The sequence below is a fragment of the Coregonus clupeaformis genome, chromosome 12 (assembly GCF_020615455.1).
Source record: "Coregonus clupeaformis isolate EN_2021a chromosome 12, ASM2061545v1, whole genome shotgun sequence".
Lineage (NCBI taxonomy): Eukaryota > Metazoa > Chordata > Actinopteri > Salmoniformes > Salmonidae > Coregonus > Coregonus clupeaformis.
Genome location: NC_059203.1, coordinates 46,731,776 through 46,755,625, shown reverse-complemented (window position 1 = coordinate 46,755,625; position 23,850 = coordinate 46,731,776). Strand labels below are relative to the sequence as shown.

At 46.5% G+C, this 23,850-nt stretch overlaps 1 protein-coding gene across 7 annotated transcripts in view; it reads left to right on the top strand.

Annotated features, from left to right (window-relative positions):
* The window catches only part of kaznb (kazrin, periplakin interacting protein b), a 172,048-nt gene that overhangs the window by 83,055 nt on the left and 65,143 nt on the right, over positions 1 to 23,850 (top strand). Inside the window, exon 1 of one of the 7 annotated variants that reach the window (XM_041892798.2) lies at positions 1,862 to 1,995. The exons of the other annotated variants lie outside the window; for them this stretch is intronic. Coding sequence (XP_041748732.1) covers positions 1,941 to 1,995 — 55 coding nt within the window. The 5' untranslated portion in view covers positions 1,862 to 1,940. Of the gene's footprint in view, positions 1 to 1,861; positions 1,996 to 23,850 lie in introns of those variants that run through there. 7 annotated transcript variants of the gene reach the window in all.

Here is a 23,850-nt window from a genome sequence, read left to right as displayed (position 1 = left end):
CTGTAGATGACCATGCAGAATACCAAACAAAAAGACAATTAAGATTATAAGATTACTCCAATTCTGGTAACACGATTTCTCTCTGGAATATGTTTTAATTGACACGGTCAAGGAAGAGAACTGTAATGCATTTTTCATCAGCTGGTGACTTATAGATTATATTGAGTGTTTTCTCAAGAGTCTTTGTGCTAGTGGGGGTGTGTGCATGTTTGTGTGAATGATGCAGCCCTGGAGCCTTCAGTGCTAATGCCATGAGCAATACAGCAGCAGAGGGACGCATGCTTTGTCATTGTGAGAGACAAGTAATGAGTGTATGGTAATATGCATCCAGACTTTAATTGGGCGAAATGAGCGGGCTGAAGAGGCTACTCCATCACGATGTGGATGAGTAGAGAGGCAGGTGACAGGGTGTGGGGTAAGAGCTAATTGGTTTCCTTTCATCCCTCTGATGCTTGTCTGTCCATATGTCTCTGGCAGGCAGCTGCATGAAGCCACTGGAACTTTATTGCCTCAGTTGTTTTACTTGAGATTGATAATGAAAGGTCCATTCTGATGAAGAAAAAAATGTCTTAGAGAAAAAGGCTCCCTTCTTGGAATGTCTATAATCCCAGAGGTGTAATGTCAGTTATTTTGACAGTATGTGTACCTTTCAGTGTGCGTTGGTGTTTTATGTAGTCAAACAATGTCATATTGCAGTTCCCAAAGAGCCTTACTAACTGACATCTATAGATGGCTGCAGGTTCAACTAATTCTCACTTTCAACACACACACACACACACACACACACACACACACACACACACCTGGCTGACTGAATGTCTTGCAGGGATGGAAGCTGAAGTGGCTGATAATATCACGTTTCAGGAGAAGACCCAGATGCAGACAGTGTTGAAGTAACAAAAGTTTATTACAAAAACAGGGGGCAGGCAAACAACAGGTCAAGGGCAGGCAGAGGTCAGTAATTCAGATCAGAGTCCAAATGATACAGAACGGCAGGCAGTCTCAGGGTCAGGGCAGGCAAAGGTCAATAATGTGACAAGGTACAGAACGGCAGGCAGGCTCAGGTTTAGGGCAGGCAGAATGGTCAAAACCGGGAAAACTAGAAAACAGGAACTTGAGAAAGACAGGAGCAAGGGGAAAACCGCTGGTAGGCTTGACGAAACAAAACGAACTGGCAACAGACAAACAGAGAACACAGGTATAAATACACTGGGATAATGGGGAAAATGGGCAACTCCTGGAGGGGGGTGGAGACAATCACAAAGACAGGTGAAACAGATCAGGGAGTGACAGATAACGTGCATGTCATTATCGTTAATGACAGTGATTATCACATTCAAGTGTGGTTCTCTGTAGCTCTATCTAAGATGACATACTGGACTATAGTTGCGCTACTGCAGGATGAGTGGACCTGGATCTGCTACTAGATGTGTGCCAGGAATGTTGTATGGTGAGATATGTGGATAGACAGACTCCTACTCAGAATCCCTTAACACCGCTGACTCTGATCAAGGTTTCAAAGGATTACAACAATATTGTCAGAGGCATTACATATTGCGCCATTTCACAATCATGTATTAGCACTGTAATACAGGAGGATTCAACCTATATGATTACACTGTGTAGTGGTGTCATGGCTGGTGATTGGCTGGGTGGCGTGTGGCCCAGAGAGAGATGGCCCATCTGGCGTGCCGTGTGACCCCTGGTGGGGTCGTTAGTGGGCGGGGCAGGGTGGAACAAAGTGCGGGTCACCAGCAGGAGGCTGAGGAGGGCGGGAGAGGTGGGGGAAGGGGACAGGGGCGGGGACAGTTTTCCATGGTAATCTGAATCCCTCATCTGGGATAAGCAAACGGAAGCAGCATCAGCGGAGAGAGGGAGAGTGAAAGAGGGAGGAAGGAAGGAGGACATGGACTTTCCCCCTGGTGTGGAGGACAGAGAGGATGTTGCGGCCTAGCTGTGTTCCGTGGGAGCTGGATGGACGGGACAGGATTGGAGGTAAATCAGGAATTATGCAGGCCTCTCTGTCGCAGTCAGTGTCAGATGTGACTGGAGTGGCAGCAGTAGGCTAATCCAGAGATGGATGAATGGAGAATCTGTAAAGGCCTCGTAATATTACTACTTCTCAGTCACCTCTATTCTCTTCAGGCTGGACTGTAGAGAAGGCTTTCAAATTAGACCAGTGCATTTTTTTAACATCTTGTATTGGGATCCGCACAGATACAGTGCCTTCAGAAAGTATTTACACTCCTGGACTTTTTCCACATTTTGTTGTGTTACAGCCTGAATTTAAAGTATATTCAATTTAGATTTGTTTTGTCACTGGCCTATGCACAATACCCCATAATGTCAAAGTGGAATTATGTTTTTGGACATTTTTACAAATTCATTAAAAATGAAAAGCTGAAATGTCTTGAGTCAATATGTACTCAACCCCTTTGTTATGGCAAGCGTAAATAAGTTCAGGAGTAAACATTTGCTTAACAAGTCACATAATACGTTGCATGGACTCACTCTGTGTGCAATAATAGTGTTTAACATGATTTTTGAATGACTACCTCATCTCTGTACCCCACACATACAATTATCTGTAAGGTCCCTCAGTCGAACAGTGAATTTCAAACACAGATTCAGCCACAAATACCAGGGAGGTTTTCCAATGCCTCGCGAAGAAGAGCACCTATTTAAAAAGCAGACGTTGACTATCCCTTTGAGCATGGTGAAGTTATTAATTACACTTTGGGTGGTGTATCAATAAACCCAGTCACTACAAAGATAACTCAGTTGCCGGAGAGGAAGGAAACCTCTCAGGGATTTCACCATGAGGCCAATGGTGATTAAAAACAGTTAGAGTTTAAAGGCTGTGGTAGGAGAAAACTGAGGATGGATCCAATACAACACATTACTGAGTACCACTCTCCATATTTTCAAGCATAGTGGTGGCTGCATCATGTTATGGATATGCTTGTAATTGTTAAGGACTGGGGAGTTTTTCAGGATAAATAATAAGTGGAATGGAGCTAAGCACAGGCAAAATCTTTGCGGAAAACCTGGTTCAGTCTGCTTTCCACCAGACACTGGGAGATGAATTCACCTTTCAGCAGGACAATAACCTAAAACACTAGGCCAAATCTACGCTGCAGTTGCTTACCAAGAAGACAGTGAATGTTTCTGAGAGGCCATGTTACAGTTTCTACGTAAATCTACTTGAAAGTCTATGACAAGACCTGAAAATAGTTATTTAGCAATGATCAACAACCAATTTGACAGAACGTGAATAATTTTTTAAAGAATAATGGGCAAATGCTGCACAATCCAGTTGTGGAAAGCTCTTAGAAACGTACCCAGAAAGACTGTAATCGCTGCAAAAGGTGCTTATGTAAATTAGATATTTCTGTATTTCATTTTCAATACATTTGCAAACATTTCTAAAAACATATTTTCACGTCATTATGAGGAATTGTGTGTATGTACAGTGTGGGAAAAAAGTATTTAGTCAGCCACCAATTGTGCAAGTTCTCCCACTTAAGAAGATGAGAGAGGCCTGTCATTTTCATCATAGGTACACGTCAACTATGACAGACAAATTGAGAAAGAAAAATCCAGAAAATCACATTGTAGGATTTTTTATGAATTTATTTGCAAATTATGGTGGAAAATAAGTATTTGGTCAATAACAAAAGTTTCTCAATACTTTGTTATATACCCTTTGTTGGCGATGACACAGGTCAAACGTTTTCTGTAAGTCTTCACAAGGTTTTCACACACTGTTGCTGGTATTTTGGCCCATTCCTCCATGCAGATCTCCTCTAGCGCAGTGATGTTTTGGGAATGTCGCTGGGCAACACAGACTTTCAACTCCCTCCAAAGATTTTCTATGGGGTTGAGATCTGGAGACTGGCTAGGCCACTCCAGGACCTTGAAATGCTTCTTACGAAGCCACTCCTTCGTTGCCCGGGCAGTGTGTTTGGGATCATTGTCATGCTGAAAGACCCAGCCACGTTTCATCTTCAATGCCCTTGCTGATGGAAGGAGGTTTTCACTCAAAATCTCACGATACATGGCCCCATTCATTCTTTCCTTTACACGGATCAGTCGTCCTGGTCCCTTTGCAGAAAAACAGCCCCAAAGCATGATGTTTCCACCCCCATGCTTCACAGTAGGTATGGTGTTCTTTGGATGCAACTCAGCATTCTTTGTCCTCCAAACACGACGAGTTGAGTTTTTACCAAAAAGTTATATTTTGGTTTCATCTGACCATATGACATTCTCCCAATCCTCTTCTGGATCATCCAAATGCACTCTAGCAAATTTCAGACGGGCCTGGACATGTACTGGCTTAAGCAGGGGGACACGTCTGGCCCTGCAGGATTTGAGTCCCTGGCGGCGTAGTGTGTTACTGATGGTAGGCTTTGTTACTTTGGTCCCAGCTCTCTGCAGGTCATTCACTAGGTCCCCCGTGTGGTTCTGGGATTTTTGCTCACCGTTCTTGTGATCATTTTGACCCCACGGGGTGAGATCTTGCGTGGAGCCCCAGATCGAGGGAGATTATCAGTGGTCTTGTATGTCTTCCATTTCCTAATAATTGCTCCCACAGTTGATTTCTTCAAACCAAGCTGCTTACCTATTGCATATTCAGTCTTCCCAGCCTGGTGCAGGTCTAGAATTTTGTTTCTGGTGTCCTTTGACAGCTCTTTGGTCTTGGCCATAGTGGAGTTTGGAGTGTGAATGTTTAAGGTTGTGGACAGGTGTCTTTTATACTGATAACAAGTTCAAACAGGTGCCATTAATACAGGTAACAAGTGGAGGACAGAGGAGCCTCTTAAAGAAGAAGTTACAGGTCTGTGAGAGCCAGAAATCTTGCTTGTTTGTAGGTGACCAAATACTTATTTTCCACCATAATTTGCAAATAAATTCATAAAAAATCCTATAATGTGATTTTCTGGAGAAAAAAAATCTCTATTTGTCTGTCATAGTTGATGTGCACCTATGATGATAATTACAGGCCTCACTCATCTTTTTAAGTGGTAGAACTTGCACAATTGGGGGCTGACTAAATACTTTTTTCCCCACTGTATATGAGTGAGAAACAAATATATTTAATCAATTTTGAATTCAGGCTGTAACACAACAAAATGTGGAATATCTCATTTATGAATGCTATGTATGAATGCTTTCTGAAGGCACTGTATCTACTATAACGGGATGCCATCATTTAGCCTTGTGGTCAGCAATATGTGGACATCTGATCCCAAACTTAAGGTGTTTGTGTATGCGCGTGCTTGCGTTGGTGCATGTGTGTGCATTGGTGTGTGCGTTCTTTGTTGTGTGTGTCAAGAGCGGGGTTACAGACAGATTGGGAGGGTGTAACCCTGGTGGGTATACTGTCATGGTCAATCATTTTGACGCAAAAGTAGCTAAAATGGGGAGAGGCCTGTCCATAATAAAGCGCAGCTCTGCTTTCTTAACAACACTAGTAACCAGGCAGGTCCTACAGGCCCTAGTTTCACCTGGACGACTGTTCAGTCATGTGGTCAGGTGCCACAAAGAGGAATTTAGGAAAATTACAATTGGCCCAGAACAGGGCAGCATGGCTGGCCGTAAATGTACACGGAGAGCTAACATTAATAATATGCATGTTAATCTCTCCTGGCTCAAAGTAGAGGAGAGATTGACTTCGTCACTACTTGTATTTGACATGTTGAATGCACCGAGCTGTCTGTTTAAACTACTACCACACAGCTCAGACACCCATGCGTACCCCACAAGACATGCCACCTGTCACACTCTGGCTCCGGGACTGTGTGTTAGAGCCAGGTGTATTTCATTTGGTGGTGTTGGGTTGGGTGAGTTTCATTTGTTTGTGTTTTTTGGTGATTGGTTAATGACTCCCAATCGGAGGTAACGAGTGTCAGCTGTCGGCTCGTTATCTCTGATTGGGAGCCATATATATTCTGTGTGTTTTTCTCCTTGTGTTTGTGGGTTTTTGTTTCCTTGTGCTATGTTCAGTCGGTGTCATAGAGAACTTCACGTATCGTCTTTTGTTGTTTTTTCGTGGTTGCTTTTATAAATAAAGTCATCATGTTCACTCACAACGCTGCGCATTGGTCTCCTGCTTCAGACGATCGTGACAGAAAAACCCACCATCAAAGGACCAAGCAGCGTGTCCAGGAGCCGAGGGTCTGGACATGGGAAGAGCTTTTGGACGGTAAAGGGTCCTGGACGTGGGAAGAAATCCTGGATGGCATGGATCGCCGTCCATGGAGCGAGACAGAGGAGAGGCGACGGAGAGAGGAGCAACGGCGTCGGCAGAGCCAACGTCGGAAGGACGAGAGGCAACCCCAAGAAATTTTTTGGGGGGGGCACATGGCTTGGGCGACTGAGCAGCAGGAGGCTGCCACAAGGCAGAGTCAGAAGGCTGCCAGGTTAAGGGGGCTGACGGAGGCAGAGAAGGGACGGATTCAGGAGGCTACCAGGTCAAGGGGGCTATTGGCGAGTAGAAGGAGGGAAGTGTGTGTGGCACGGCGTGAAGGACTGATGTGTGTTGCCAGTCCGGTCCGGCCCGTTCCTGATCCTCGGTTGAAGCCAGTAGTGTGTGTTCCCCGTACGGTACGGCCTGTTCCGGCCCCTCGCACTAAGTGTACGGTGCGCGTCGCCAGCCCGGTTCGGCCTGTTCCTGCCATCCGCACCAAGTGTACGGTGCGCGTCGCCAGCCCAGCCCGGCCTGTTCCTACTCCACGCACCAGGGATACGGTGCGCTCGCCAGCCCGGCCCGGCCTGTTCCGGCCACTCGCACCAGGGATACGGTGCGCGCCGCCAGCCCAGCCCGGCCTGTTCCTGCTCTCCGCACTAGGCGTGAGGTGAGTCCCCCAGGGTCCAGCATGCCCTGTTCCGGCTCCCCGCACTAGGCGTTATGGGAGTCCCCAGGGTCCAGCATGCCCTGTTCCGACTCCCGCACTAGACCTGAGATGCGTGTCCTCAGCCCGGTACCTCCAGTTCCGGCACCACGCATCAGGCCTACGGTGCGTCCCCAGGGTCCAGCATGCCCTGTTGCTGCTTCCCGCACTAGCCCTGAGATGCGTGTCCTCAGCCCCGGTACCTCCAGTTCCGGCACCACGCATCAGGCCTACGGTGCGTCCCCAGGGTCCAGCATGCCCTGTTGCTTCTCCCCGCACTAGCCCTGAGATGCGTGTCCTCAGCCCGGTACCTCCTGTTCCGGCACCACGCACCAGGCCTACGATGCGCCTCAGACGGCCAGAGTCTGCCGTCTGCCCAACGGGGCCTGAACTGCCCGTCTGCCCAAAGCCTGCAAAGCCGCCCGTCTGCCATGAGCCATCAGAGCCGTCCGCCAGACCGGGAGCCGCTAGAGCCTTCCGCCAGACAGGATCAGCCAGAGCCTTCCGCCAGACAGGATCAGCCAGAGCCTTCTGCCAGACAGGATCAGCCAGAGCCTTCTGCCAGACAGGATCAGCCAGAGCCTTCCGCCAGACAGGATCAGCCAGATCCGTCAGTCGGCCATGAGCAGCCAGATCCGTCCAGCCAGCCATGAGCAGCCAGATCCGTCAGCCAGCCGCGAGCAGCCAGATCCGTCAGCCAGCCATGAGCAGCCAGATCCGTCAGCCAGCCACGAGCAGCCAGATCCGTCAGCCAGCCATGAGCAGCCAGATCCGTCAGCCAGCCATGAGCAGCCAGATCCGTCAGCCAGCCATGAGCAGCCAGATCCGTCAGCCAGCCGCGAGCTGTCCAGCCAGGATCCGCCAGAGCCGTCCAGCCGGGATCCGCCAGAGCCGTCCAGCCAGGATCCGCCAGCCAGCCAGGATCCGCCAGAGCCAGCCAGCCAGGATCCGCCATTTAGTCAGGTGCTGCCCCTTAGCTCGGTGTTGCTCCTTATCCTGGTGCTGTCCCTTATCCTGGTGCTGTCCCTTAGCCTGGTACTGCCCCTTAGTCCGGTACTGCCCCTTAGTCCGGTACTGCCCCGTAGTCCGGTGCTGCCCCTTAGTCGGTGCCGCCCCTTAACAGTGGGGTGTAGTTGGGGGTGGTAATGTGTAGGAGGCAAATTAAGTGGGTAATGACTATGGTGGGGTGGGGATCACGACCAGCGCCAGAGCCGCCTCCGTGAGTAACACCCACCCAGCCCTCCCCATTTTTAGTTAGGCGCGGTCGGAGTCCGCGCCTTTGGGGGGGGGGTACTGTCACACTCTGGCTCCGGGACTGTGTGTTAGAGCCAGGGTGTATTTCATTTGGTGGTGTTGGGTTGGGTGAGTTTCATTTGTTTGTGTTTTTTGGTGATTGGTTAATGACTCCCAATCGGAGGTAACGAGTGTCAGCTGTCGGCTCGTTATCTCTGATTGGGAGCCATATATATTCTGTGTGTTTTTCTCCTTGTGTTTGTGGGTTTTGTTTCCTTGTGCTATGTTCAGTCGGTGTCATAGAGAACTTCACGTATCGTCTTTTGTTGTTTTTTCGTGGTTGCTTTTATAAATAAAGTCATCATGTTCACTCACAACGCTGCGCATTGGTCTCCTGCTTCAGACGATCGTGACACCACCAGAGGTCTCTTCACAGTCCCTAAGTCCAGAACAGACTATGGAACTACATAGAGCCATGACTACATGGAACTCTATTCCACATTAACTCATGCAAGCAGTAGAATCAGATTTAAAAACAGATAGAAATACACCTTATCGAACAGCGGGGACTATGAAGAGACACACACACAGGCACAGACACATGCATACACACACACAATAACATACGCACTATATACACACGTACACATGGATTTTGTGTTGTAGATATGTGGCAGTAGAGTAGTGGCCTGAGGGTACACACTTAAGTGTTGTGAAATGTATTGTAATGTTTTTAAAACTGTATACACTACCAGTCAAAAGTTTTAGAACACCTACTCATTCAATGGTTTTTCTTAATTTTTACTATTTTCTACATTGTAGAAAAATAGTTAAGACATCAAAACTATAAAATAACACATATGGAATTATGTAGTAACCAAAAAAGTGTTCAACAAATCATTATTCAAATAGCCACCCTTTGCCTTGATGACAGCTTTGCACACTCTTGGCATTCTGTCAACCAAAAACCCTTCAATCAGTAGGTGTTCTAAAACTTTTGACCGGTAGTGTATCTGCCTTAATTTTGCTGGACCCCAGGAAGAGTAGCTGCTGCCTTGGCAACAGCTAATGGGTATCCATAATAAATACAAATACAAACCTCTGTGTGATCTAAATGGATGAGGACTGAGCTGGCGTTCTCTCTCTCTACCACTTTCACTGAGGTTTGAATGGCCTCATGCACAGATGAGGGAATTTCCTGTAATAGAGCTCTGATTGAGGAATTTGCCTGTGGAGCGCATACTTTAAAAACTACTTAGGTTCTTAGGAGAAGTCTGTCGCTCTAGAAAATGATATGCAGCCCACTAAATTGATGTATTTTATTCTCATTTGGGGACTTTACCCTTTTCAGAAATTCCTAAGCGGTAAATTAGCCTGCAATCCCCCTATCTCATTTATCTAAAGGCAGACTGACATTTCTGGGCCAGGATCCGGTGTTGCAGAACACTGCTCAGATGAGAGCTGGTTAGTTTAGCAAGGAAGCAACAACCACCGGCTCATTGATCCAGTTATTTGATAGGAGGTGTGAGCGTTCTGGTTGGATGTGTTGGGTATTGGCATTTGTTCACTTATTTGAATGTTTATTTGATTTTCTATTGAATATTGAAACATACAATCTACCTGCAGTGAAGCCGCTCAACATTTACAGTGCCTTCGGAAAGTATTCAGACCCCTTGACTTTTTCAGAATTTTGTTACGTTACAGCCTTATTCTATTATTGATTAAATACAAAAGAAAATCATCAGCAATCTCCACACAATACCCCATAATGACACATTTTACAAAATGTATTAAAAATAGAAAACAGAAATACCTTATTTACATAAGTATTCAGATCCTTTGCTATGAGACTCGAAATTGAGCTCAGGTGTATCCTGTTTCCATTGTTCATCCTTGAGATGTTTCTACAACTTGATTGGAGTCCACCTGTGGTAAATTCAATTGATTGGACATGATTTGGAAAGGCACATAACTGTCTATAAAAAGTCCCACAGTTGACAGTGCATGTCACAGCAAAAACCAATCCATGAGGTCGAAGTAATTGTCCGTAGAGCTCCGAGACAGAATTGTGTCGAGGCACAGATCTGGGGAAGGGTACCAAAAAAATTCTGCAGCTTTGAAGGTCCCCAAGAACACAGTGCCCTCCATCATTCTTAAATGGAAAACGTTTGGAACCACCAAGACTCTTCCTAGAGCTGGCCGCCCGGCCAAACTGAACAATCGGGGGAGAAGGGCCTTGGTCAGGGAGGTGACCAAGAACCCGATGGTCACTCTGACAGAGCTCTAGAGTTCTTCTGTGGAGATGGGAGAACCTTCCAGAAGGACAACCATCTCTGCAGCACTCCACCAATCAGGCCTTTATGGTAGAGTGGCCAGACGAAAGCCACTCCTCAGTAAAAGGCACATGACAGCCCACTTGGAGTTTGCCAAAAGGCACCTAAAGACTCTCAGACCATGAGAAACAAGATTCTCTGGTCTGATGAAACCAAGATTGAACTCTTTGGCCTGAATGCCAAGTGTCACGTCTGGAGGAAACCTGGCACCATCCCTACGGTGAAGAATGGTGCTGGCAGCATCATGCTGTTGGGATGTTTTTCAGCGGCAGGGACTGGGAGACTAGTCAGGATCGAGGCAAAGATGAACGGAGCAAAGTACAGAGAGATCCTTGATGAAAACCTGCTCCAGAGCGCTCAGGACCTCAGACTGGGGCGAAGGTTCACCTTCCAACAGGACAACGACCCTAAGCACACAGCCAAGACAACGCAGGGGTGGCTTTGGGACAAGTCTCTGAATGTCCTTGAGTGGCCCAGCCAGAGCCTGGACTTGAACTCGATCGAACATCTCTGGAGTGACCTGAAAATAGCTGTGCAGCAATGCTCCCCATCCAACCTGACAGAGCTTGAGAGGATATGCAGTGAAGAATGGAAGAAACTCCCCAAATACAGGTGTGCCAAGCCTGTAGCGTCATACCCAAGACGTCTCGAGGCTGTAAACGCTGCCAAAGGTGCTTCAACAAAGTACTGAGTAAAGGATCTGAATACTTCTGTAAATGTGATATTTCACTTTTTTATTTATTTATTTATTAGCAAACCTGTTTTTGCTTTGTCATTAATGGGTATTGTGTGTAGAGCAACCCACAGGAGCAACCAGGGTGAAGCACCCCGCCCAAGGGCACTTTGACAGATATCCCACCAAGATCCCCCACAGTTCCCCGAGAGCTGCCCCTCAACCATCCGAGACCCCCCCCACAGTCTCCCCCACCCCTGAAAAATAATAATAAATAAATAACCTCTCCCTCCATTTCCCGCCCCCAAGCCACCGTCCCCCAATGCACAAACAACCAACAAAATATATTTTTAAAAATATGCAAAAACTAAAGACATCAAGGACAACAAAAATCAAAACAACGAGGCCAACTGTATACGGTTCAGTGCATGTGAGGCACTATTTACGTGTGTGTGTGTGTCCGTGTGTGTGTACATGTGTGCGTTTGAATGCGAGTGTGTGTATATGCATGTGTACACGCATACAAGCACCTGCACAGCACTTCGTTCTCTTTGTTTGTGATTCCGTTCGCAGCTGTGTTGTTTAATGATAGTTGTTAAAGTTCTAGGTAAAAGTGTTCTTTCCTGGTAGTTGTGAGAACTCTGTGCGATAGTAATGTGTAGTTTAGTGGAGGTTTGGGAAGCTGGGTTCTGATAGTGCTGTGTGAGCGGGGAGTTTTGTTTTGGGAGTTGTGTTTTGGGAGTTGTGTGTGGTGGTTGTTATTGAACAGGACGTCTGAGGGCTCTGTTTTTTAATGCCGCACATCAATCGCAAGTCAGCTTTTTCTGCTCATCAGGCATGCTTTATTAATTTCTCTGTCGTTCTTTAGCCTATTGTGGCCCACGTAACTGTTGCTTAGCAACCACCATGGATGGTATGCTGCGGAGTAACAGAATATTGTATGTTTCCCGGTGTCCATTTAACCATTGCTATCACAATGAGTTTCAAAGTTGCGGCTAGTTTGCAGTTGTTGTAAATTACAGAACAGTATGTGTTTATGCACTGTCTATATGAAAGGAGGGAATCTGGTGGCCCTAACCCGGAGTCCCACAGTATCACTGATGTCAAACATGAACTCAGACAGTCACAGTGCACTAGAGTGGAGAGCAGATGCACTGTGAAACAACTAGTCTCTGTGGGTCTGCAGACATCAGCTTGGCAGATTCATTATTATTATTACAGAGCAGTTGGGTTCAAACTGGGGCAACAGAATTATGAAATCTAGGTAATAAGGGATACATATTACCATAGATGGATGATAAAGTAGAGGGTGAATTGATGAGCCGAGACCAATTAAGTGATACGTAAAAAGCTATCTTTCTTCCAGGCATTTATGGAATTCATACATTTAGTACTGTACTTCCATTTCACACAAGAAACAGAGAACACACAGAAAGGCAAGCAACCCTTGGTTCCTGGTCTGCGACTAGTAACTAACTCTACAACAACTCTTAGGGAACAGTAAATTGATCTCAAGTGTTGAGAGAGCAGCTTTCCTGAGCTCCTCTTGGTGGAATGTAATGTCTCAGGAGGAATCCCTGGATGGATCTGGTTTGAATAAAAACGGAGTCGAGAGCTCTCTCATAGTTAATTAATCAGAGCTCATATCAGGGGGGAAGAGTGGCTCCGGAGGGGGCAGAGGTGCAGAAGAACTCCAGTCTACCCCAACCTGTCCCCTGGGAGGGGGCTGCTGCCTCAGGGAGTCACAAGACATGAGCAGCAGGAGATTTCACTATGCTGTACTATGTACTGATCTAATCACACCAAAGCTCAATGCATTCATCCACTGTATGCAGGGCCGGCCCACCCATTAGGCAGGATTAGGCGGCCGCCTGTGGCGGCAGATTGACAAGGGTGGCATTTTCTGAAGTAAACTGTCCAAGATCTCCAACAACACATAACACCTCACATAATTCTGCCCAAAAACAAAATGTTCTCGCTCACTGGCATATGTGCTATTTAGGAGAGCGCTGATGCCGCCCCATGATAAGCAGTGCCCACTTTGTCCAAATATTTATCTTGTCCATGCCCAGCGAGCCTCTCCAGGGTGCTGTTGGAGAGACGCAGCACTGCGGTGCTCCACCAAGTCTCAAGTCATCGAACATAAATCATGTAGTAGAAAAAGTCATAACCTATGTGGTCTTTCTGTAGCCTACAGACGAGACCATATTTATGACAATGTTACGAGACAGACCCTTTTTACATCATGCACGTGTCTCCGATCTAATAGCCTAAATGGTGCCCTATCAAATAAAAATGCGCTTCGATTTTAATATGACTTAGCATGTTAACAAACACCATATCCTAAAAACAGGACAGGTAAAAATAAAATGGACAATATGGAATGAAACTAAGCTGCTCACGACTGCTGTCCAGGAGTTTCACTCCGCAGGCTAAATTGTCAAGAATCATTGATTTCAATTGTAGGCCTATTCTGCATTTCCCGCTGTGTAAACAACATTGATTCTCATTGCAAATAGGCTCAAAATAACGCCTCATAAATTTGGGTAGCTGATATGCATCTCTTAAATAGCCAAAATGTTTAGTCTTAAGCCTTGGTCAGGAATCAGCCCTAGGATAATAAGCTAATGCAACTGCCTGTTTTACAAATGGTACGACATGGATGGACATTCATAAAATTGTATTTCGGGCCGACACTGTAGGCTACACTATTCTAGTTTTTGCGGGGATATGAGGGCCACATTTTTGTTGTCTCGCCTAGGGCGGAAAAACAGCCAGGACCGGGCCTGACTGTATGTATGTACAGTACTGTATGTACAGGGATCAGGCTGCTGGTATCAAGTATATATGGAATGTTGTGCATTTAATCCACTGAGATACTGTATATACAGTATATATACTGTATCTCCTATAAACGCCTCAGTCTCACTGCTCTGCATTGTTATGTTTGATCATTCATTATATTGACTTCATTTTCTTTCATGTGCCCTTCAGTGTGCCAGCTTAATGCCTCCCAAGGGACAGCACAGCACAGTCACTCTCCTGGGAGGCCAGCTCAGTGATCGAACAGAGAACTACTCTGATAAGTGACGCAGAACCGTGCAAAGAAAGAAAGAAAGAAAGAGAGAGAGAGGGTGGGAGGAAGGGAAAGGGGAGAGAGAGAGAGGGAAACAGAGAGTGATTGCCGCAGTTTCAGGGACAGGAGAGGAGCATTGATAAATTAGGAAGAAAGAGGCGATGACTTGTTTAGAAAGTCCAGAGAAGAGAGGAGAAGGGGGATGGATGGATTGAGGCAGGTGCAAGGAGAGAGTGTCACTGAAAGGGGGCAGCGTTAGGTGAGGAGGTTGAAATGGTAGAGCTATGATTGCCATGATGGGAGGGATGGGCATTTGGGCAGCAAAGTGGTGAAGCTGTTCAAATCAAATCAAATCAAATGTTATTTGTCACATGACAAATACAACAGGTGTGGACCTTACCGTGAAACGCTTACTTACAAGCCCTTAACCAACGATGCAGTTCAAGAAATAGAGTTAAGAAAATATTTACTAAATATACGAAAGTAAAAAATTAAATAAAAAGTAACACAATAAAATAACAATAACGAGGCTATATACAGGGGGTACCGGTACTGAGTCAATGTGCGGGGGTACAGGTTAGTCAAGGTAATTTGTACATGTAGGTAGGGGTAAACTGACTATGATTAGATAATAAACAGCGAGTAGCAGCAGTGTAAAAACAAAGGGGTGGGGGGGGTCAATGTAAATAGTCCGGGTTGCCATTTGATTAATTATTCAGCAGTCTTATGGCTTGGGGGTAGAAGCTGCCTCTTAAGGATCGGACCAGTTTTTTCTATTTTCGCCTAAAATTACATACCCAAATCTAACTGCCTGTTGCTCAGGACCTGAAGCAAGGATATGCATATTCTTGATACCATTTGAAAGGAAACACTTTGAAGTTTGTGGAAATTTGAAATTAATGTAGGAGAATATAACACATTACATCTGGTAAAAGATAATACAATCAAAAAAACATGTGTTTTCTATTTTTCTTTTGTTCCATCATCTTTGAAATGCAAGAGAAAGGCCACAATATACATTTACATTTACATAATTTAGCAGACGCTCTTATCCAGAGCGACTTACAAATTGGTTCATTCAACTTATGATAGCCAGTGGGACAACCACTTTTTTTTTTATGGGGGGGTAGAATATACTATACTTTATACTATTCCAGGTATTCCTTAAAGAGGTAGGGTTTCAAGTGTCTCCGGAAGGTGGTCAGTGACTCCGCTGTCCTGGCGTCGTGGGGGAGCTTGTTCCACCATTGGGGTGCCAGAGCAGCAAATAGCTTTGACTGGGCTGAGTGGGAACTGTGCTTCCGTAGAGGTAGGGGGGCTAGCAGGCCAGAGGTGGATGAACATAGTGCCCTCGTTTGGGTGTAGGGTCTGATCAGAGCCTGAAGGTAAGGAGGTGCCGTTCCCCTCACAGCTCCGTAGGCAAGCACCATGGTCTTGTAGTAGATGCAAGCCTCAACTGGAAGCCAGTGGAGTGTGCGGAGGAGTGGGGTGACATGATAATATAATATAATATTGCAGTTTAGGCGCAATTTAGATTTTGTCCACTAGATGGCAGCAGTATGTGTGCAAGGTTTCAGATTGATCCAGTGAAGCATTGCAATACTGGACTATTTTGTATCAAGTCTGCCCAAATGTGCCGAATTGGTCAATTGATACATTTTCAAGTACATAACTATAGAGAACATACAAAAATAATATGGTAATACAAAATGTAAGTTTACACACTCCCAGGAATGTCATACATGATGGATCATTAGCTTATACACTAACTTTCACACATCTAGATGGTCGGGCGGGGTGGGTGTGGAGCCAGAGACAGCAGGGGTTCAAACTGTAGAACCCAGTTCCTACAGTTGAATATAAAAATTGATTTTATCAAACAAAACTATGCTACATTTTATCTCTGGGACCCTTAGGATGACAAATCAGAGCAAGATTACTGAATGTAAGTACATTATTTACCTTCAGAGGTGAATGTATCAAACCAGTTGCAGTGGTAAGTTTTTTGTTGTTGTGCACTCTCCTCAAACAATAGCATGGTATTTGTTTTGTAAATTGTAAATTGGACAGTGCAGTTATATTAAATTGGACAGTGCAGTTATATTAGCAAGAATTTAAGCTTTCTGCCCATATAAGACATGTCTATGTCCTGGAAAGTTTGCTGTTACTTACAACAGTCATGCTAATCACATTAGCGCACGTTAGCTCAACCGTCCCGTATACGGGACACCGATCCCGTAGAAGTCAAGGAGCCTTTTGGACCTAGACTTGGCGCTCCGGTAATGCTTGCCGTGCGGTAGCAGAGAGAACAGTCTATGACTAGGGTGACTGGAGTCTTTGACAATTTTTGGGGCCTTCCTCTGACAACACCTAGTATATAGGTCCTGGATGGCAGGAAGCTTGGCCCCAGTGATGTACTGGGCCGTACGCACTACACTCTGTAGCGCCTTATGGTCAGATGCCGAGCAGTTGCCATACCAGGCGGTGATGCAACCGGTCAGGATGCTCTCGATGGTGCAGTTGTATAACTTTTTGAGGATTTGGGGACCCATGCCAAATCTTTTCAGTCTCCTGAGTGGGAAAAGGTGTTGTTGTGCCCTCTTCATGAAAGTCCAATGACTTACACAGTGTGAACTCATCTGCTATAGTATATTGAGATGAGATCAATCACTCAGTGGGTTGTGGGCTTAACAGAGGTCACACAGAGGTCAGAGCTGAGAGAGAGGTGGAGGTAGAGGAGTCTGGTGAGCTCTATTTGCCCTGTTCTCCATAGCACTGAACATACATTATGAATCAGGAGTACATCGACACACTCAGTGACGTGCATGGATGGTCAGGGAGGGGGTGGACACTGGACAATGGACACTGTATACAAGCAGACATGCCACATCATGAGTAGACAGCAGTAGCCACAGCAGGTCAATTTAGAGCCAGGGTGAGATTAGGCAACATCAGTAGTACTAACACACCAGATTTCAGACTCCTACAGCTCAGTCTGATAGAGTTAGCCATAATGCATGTTTCATTACATATGTATCATATGATGTAACTGCCAGTCATGGATCTCTAATTGACATGTGAGGGGTATGTACTGTATGTAGCCTAATGAGCAGACCCACCGCATGCCTGTGTTGACTTGATCTCAAAACGAGCGCTCAAAACAGGATGGCGTGTGTGTGTGTCTACGTGTGTGTGCGTCTACGTGTGTGTGCGTCTACGGGTGTGTGTGCGTGTGCGTATGTGTGTGTGTGTTAGGTGTGGTGTGGTTTAAGGGGGCCCTGACAGCTCTTGCTCCACAGCTTTAGCCATTTGCATGCTAATTAGCACTGCTTCTGCAATCCCACTAATTACAGGCTGTTATACAGAGGGGCTGCAGCCCAACATAGAGGGTGGAGGAGACAGACACACAGTGTGGATGTATGCTCTGACAAACACATACACGTTCCTAAATTGCTCACTCATGCAGTTGGAGAGGAGAATGTCATGACTCCCTTCTAAAAAATGTCCCTACTTTGACACATCAGTGATTCTGCCAGTTCTCTATTGTGGTCATTTGTCATAGCTGAGATACTAAACTGACATGGCGATACTCCCTCTTTTGGATTACTGGCAAAGCATTATGTGATCTGACATCCGTCCACTCAGGTTAATCAACTGTTTTCTAAAGATAGTGTTCCTGTCTCTTACAATCAAGTACATGGTGTGGATGTATGAAAGCAACCTCTGTTTCCATGCATATCATATCACACCTGCTATATGTTTGTAAGGTAAGCCAGTAGGAAGTACCATTGCTCATAGACCCCATGGTTAAGATAAGTCAACCGAGTCATTACCTGAATCCTGTGTTAATTACGGACCAACCACACACAGACACACACACTCACACACTCACACACTCACACACAGACACACACACACACACACACACACACACACACACACACACACACACACACACACACACACACACACACACACACACACACACACACACACACACACACACACACACAGACACACACACACACACACACACACACACACACACACACACCATAGGCAAATGTGTCACTTAATTAGAGGGAATTAAGTCTGTTTGATAGGCAGGAAAATGACTGTATTGTTTGCATTGTATATCATACACCTCCCTATCAAAGCTGATCACATAACTTGAGCTAGAGTGACATGAGGAATGACCAGTGGGAGTGAGTGGAACTCCAGTGGTATGAAGGTTCCTGCATTGATCTCAGTGTTCTCTGAGCTCTTAGTGGGTGTGTCCCAAATGGCACCCTATTCTCTATTTATTGCACTACTTTTCACCAGGGCCCAATAGTGTACTATGTAGAGAATAGGGTGCCATTTGACAGGCAGACATTGTTCCAACCATGCATCACTCATTACCATGGGCCGATGGGCCACAGGAGGACCAAAACAGCATTCATTGATCGACAGCAGTGGTATTTCACCCTGAACCCTCCCACATTACGTTCCCAGCCTGCCAGGCCAAGTCTCTCTCTCTCTCTCTCTTTCTCTCTCCCTCCCTCTCTCTCTCTCTCTCTCTCTTTCTCTCTCCCTCCCTCTCTCTCTCTCTCTCTCTTTATCTCTCCCTCCCTCTCTCTCCCTCTCTCTCTCTCTCTCTCTCTCTCTCTCTCTCTCTCTCTCTCTCTCTCTTTATCTCTCCCTCCACCCTCTCTCTCTCTCTCTCTCTCTCTCTCTCTCTCTCTCTCTCTCTCTCTCTCTCTCTCTCTCTCTCTCTCTCTCTCTCTCTACCTCTCTCTCTTTCTCTCTCGATAAACAGAGCTGATGTCTTCTCTCCACACATCCTGGGCCGGGGCATTGATCTTGGATATACACGACATGTACAAAAGTATGTGAACACCTGCTCGTCGAACATCTCATTCCAAAATCATGGCCATTAACATGGATTTGGTCCCCCCTCCATTCTTCTGGGAAGGCTTTCCACTAGATGTTGGAACATTGCTGCAGGGACTTGCTTCCATTGTTGTTGGGTGAGTAGGCCTGGCTCGCAGTCGGCATTCCAATTCATCCCAAAGGTGATCGATGGGGTTGAGGTCAGGGCTCTGTGCATGCCAGTCAAGTTCTTCCACACCGATCTCAACAAACAATTTCTGTATGGACCTCGCTTTGTGCACGGGGGCATTGTCATACTGAAACAGGAAAGGGCCTTCCCCAAACTGTTGCCACAAAGTTGGAAGCACAGAAATGTAATTGTATGCTGTAGCGTTAAGATTTCCCTTCACTGGAACTAAGTGGCCTAGCCAGAACCATGAAAAACAGCCCCAGACCATTATTCCTCCACCAAACTTTACAGTTGGCGCTATGCATTCGGGCAGGTAGCGTTCTCCTGTTATCCGCCAAATCCAGATTTGTCAGTTGGACTGCCAGATGGTGAAGCGTGATTCATCACTCCAGAGAACGCGTTTTCACTGCTCCAGAGTCCAATGGCGGTGAGCTTTACACCAATGCCAATGCTTGGCATTGCGCATGGGGCCTCCCGAGTGGCGCAGCGGTCTAAGGCACTGCATTGCAGTCACTACAGACCCCAGGCTGTGTCGCAGCCGGCCGCATCCGGGAGACCCATGAGGCGACTCCTTGTGGCGGGCCGGGCGCATGCACTCCGGTCGCCAGTTGTACAGTGTTTCCTCGGCTTGGCAGGGTCGTGTTTCGGAGGACACATGGCTCTCGACCTTTGCCTCTCCCAAGTCTGTACAGGAGTTGCAACGATGGGACAAGACAGTAACTACCAATTGGGGTAAAAAATAAAATAAACATATGGTGATCTTAGTCTTGTGTATGGCTGCTCGGCCATGGAAACCCATTTCATGAAGTTCCCACTAATTTGAAGGGGTGTCCACATACTTTCCAATATATAGTGTATGTTTCCTTCTCTTAGCTCTTTGTGTATTAAACGTATCAGGCCATTAGAGTAGTCCATTAGGCTGGAAGACTACTGGCAGACAGCTAGGCTAGGGCTGCAGCCTGGGGCATGACGGGACCGGACCAACCCTGACAACAATCGACAGGGAGGCTACAGTCTGTCATCCTTCCCAAACCCCTGCCTACCATCTCACACAGAAAAGTGCACTTCCTCTGCAGTTCAGTTAGGCCTAGTTTTACAGTTCTAGCGATACTCTCTTTATCATGGTTCCCATACGGAGTGCATTATTGTAAGTTGCTGGTTTGTGGCTGTTCAGGTCAGAGGCATGGTGCATTCATTCTCTCGCCTCTCTGCACTCTGCAATTAAACCAGAGAATGGACAGGGAGGGTCATTCTAGCATGAAAGCACTGTCATTCCAAACCATGGTGGGTAATATGGAGACTATCCCACTTGATTATCAGGGTGTGTGTTATTGTTATTAATGTCTCGGCTCAGCTGTGATGCGGTTGCCAGGTATGAGGAATAAGATTTGCTGTATTGCATTGTTGAAGCCAACTGATCAAATCAAATCAAATCAAATTTTATTGGTCACATGCGCCGAATACAACAGGTGCAGACATTACAGTGAAATGCTTACTTACAGCCCTTAACCAACAGTGCATTTATTTTAAACAAAAAAGTTAGAATAAAACAACAACAAAAAAGTGTTGAGAAAAAAAGAGCAGAAGTAAAAATAAAGTGACAGTAGGGAGGCTATATATACAATAGAATAAAGTGACAGTAGGGAGGCTATATATACAGGGGGTACCGTTGCATAGTCAATGTGCGGGGGCACCGGCTAGTTGAGGTAGTTGAGGTAATATGTACATGTGGGTAGAGTTAAAGTGACTATGCATAAATACTTAACAGAGTAGCAGCAGCGTAAAAAGTATGAGGTGGGGGGGCAGTGCAAATAGTCCGGGTAGCCATGATTAGCTGTTCAGGAGTCTTATGGCTTGGGGGTAGAAGCTGTTGAGAAGTCTTTTGGACCTAGACTTGGCACTCCGGTACCGCTTGCCGTGGCGGTAGCAGAGAGAACAGTCTATGACTAGGGTGACTGGAGTCTTTGACAATTTTGAGGGCCTTCCTCTGACACCGCCTGGTATAGAGGTCCTGGATGGCAGGGAGCTTTGCCCCTGTGATGTACTGGGCCGTACGCACTACCCTCTGTAGTGCCTTGCGGTCAGAGGCCAAGCAGTTGCCATACCAGGCGGTGATGCAACCAGTCAGGATGCTCTCGATGGTGCAGCTGTAGAATTTTTTGAGGATCTGAGGACCCATGCCAAATCTTTTTAGTCTCCTGAGGGGGAATAGGCTTTGTCGTGCCCTCTTCACGACTGTCTTGGTGTGTTTGGACCATGATAGTTCGTTGGTGATGTGGACACCAAGGAACTTGAAGCTCTCAACCTGTTCCACTACAGCCCCGTCGATGAGAATGGGGGCGTGCTCAGTCCTCTTTTTTTCCTGTAGTCCACAATCATCTCCTTTGTCTTGGTCACGTTGAGGGAGAGGTTGTTGTCCTGGCACCACACGGCCAGATCTCTGACCTCCTCCCCTATAGGCTGTCTCATCGTTGTCGGTGATCAGGCCTACCACTGTTGTGTCGTCGGCAAACTTAATGATGGTGTTGGAGTCGTGCCTGGCCATGCAGTCATGGGTGAACAGAGAGTACAGGAGGGGGACTGAGCACGCACCCCTGAGGGGCCCCCCGTGTTGAGGATCAGTGTGGCAGATGTGTTGTTACCTACCCTTACCACCTGGGGGCGGCCCGTCAGGAAGTCCAGGATCCAGTTGCAGAGGGAGGTGTTTAGTCCCAGGATCCTTAGCTTAGTGATGAGCTTTGAGGGCACTATGGTGTTGAATGCTGAGCTGTAGTCAATGAATAGCATTCTCACGTAGGTGTTCCTCTTGTCCAGGTGGGAAAGGGCAGTGTGGAGTGCGATAGAGATTGCATCATCTGTGGATCTGTTGGGGCGGTATGCAAATTGGAGTGGGTCTAGGGTTTCTGGGATTATGCTGTTGATGTGAGCCATGACCAGTCTTTCAAAGCACTTCATGGCTACAGACGTCAGTGCCACGGGTCGGTAGTCATTTAGGCAGGTTATCTTAGAGTTCTTGGGCACGGGGACTATGGTGGTCTGCTTGAAACATGTTGGTATTACAGACTCAGTCAGGGACATGTTGAAAATGTCAGTGAAGACACTTGCCAGTTGGTCAGCACATGCTCGGAGTACACATCCTGGTAATCCGTCTGGCCCTGCGGCCTTGTGAATGTTGACCTGCTTAAAAGTCGACCATAGAAGTGGTTTAGCTCGTCTGGTAGGCTTGTGTCACTGGGCAGCTCGCGGCTGTGCTTCCCTTTGTAGTCTGTAATAGTTTTCAAGCCCTGCCACATCCGACGAGCGTCAGAGCCAGTGTAGTATGATTCAATCTTAGACCTGTATTGACTCTTTGCCTGTTTGATGGTTCGTCGGAGGTCATAGCGGGATTTCTTATAAGCGTCCGGGTTAGAGTCCCGTTCCTTGAAAGCGGCAGCTCTACCCTTTAGCTCAGTGCGGATGTTTCCTGTAATCCATGGCTTCTGGTTGGGGTATGTACGTACGGTCACTGTGGGGACGACATCATCGATGCACTTATTGATGAAGCCAGTGACTGATGTGGTGTACTCCTCAATGCTGTCTGAAGAATCCCGGAACATGTTCCAGTCTGTGCTAGCAAAACAGTCCTGTAGCTTAGCATCTGCGTCATCTGACCACTTTTTTATTAGCCGAATCACTGGTGCTTCCTGCTTCAGTTTTTGCTTATAAGCAGGAATCAGGAGGATAGAGTTATGGTCAGATTTGCCAAATGGAGGGCGAGGGAGAGCTTTGTATGCGTCTCTGTGTGTGGAGTAAAGGTGGTCTAGAGTTTTTTCCCCTCTGGTTGCACATTTAACATGCTGGTAGAAATTAGGTAGAACGGATTTAAGTTTCCCTGCATTAAAGTCCCCTGCTACTAGGAGCGCTGCATCTGGATGAGCGTTTTCCTGTTGATTAATGGCCTTGTACAACTCATTCAGTGCAATCTTAATGCCAGCATTGGTTTGTGGTGGTAAATAGACAGCTATGAAAAATATAGATGAAAACTCTCTTGGTAAATAGTGTGGTCTACAGCTTATCATAAGATACTCTACCTCAGGCGAGCAAAACCTTGAGACTTCCTTAGTATTTGATTTTGTGCACCAGCTGTTGTTTACAAATATACAGAGACCGCCACCCCTCGTCTTACCCGAGTCTGCCGTTCTGTCCTGCCGATGTAGCGTATAGCCTGCTAGCTGAATGTTATCATTGTCGTCGTTCAGCCACGACTCCGTGAAACATAAGATATTACAGTTTTTAATGTCCCGTTGGTAGGATAACCGTAATCTTAAATCGTCCATTTTATTCTCCAAAGCTTGAACGTTGGCTAATAGGATTGATGGGAGAGGCAGTTTACTCGTTCGCCGTCGTATCCTTACAAGGCACCCGGATCTGCGCCCACGATATCTCCGTCTCTTCCTCACACGAATGACGGGGATCTGGGCCTTGTCGGGAGTCTGTTGTCACGAGTTACAAAGCCAGAACCCAGAAGCAGACCAGGACAAGGTAAGTTGAAACGAAGGTGAGTGTTTATTTACAAATTCAAGAGTGATGCTGAATAATCCAGGGAACAGAGCGGGCGGCGT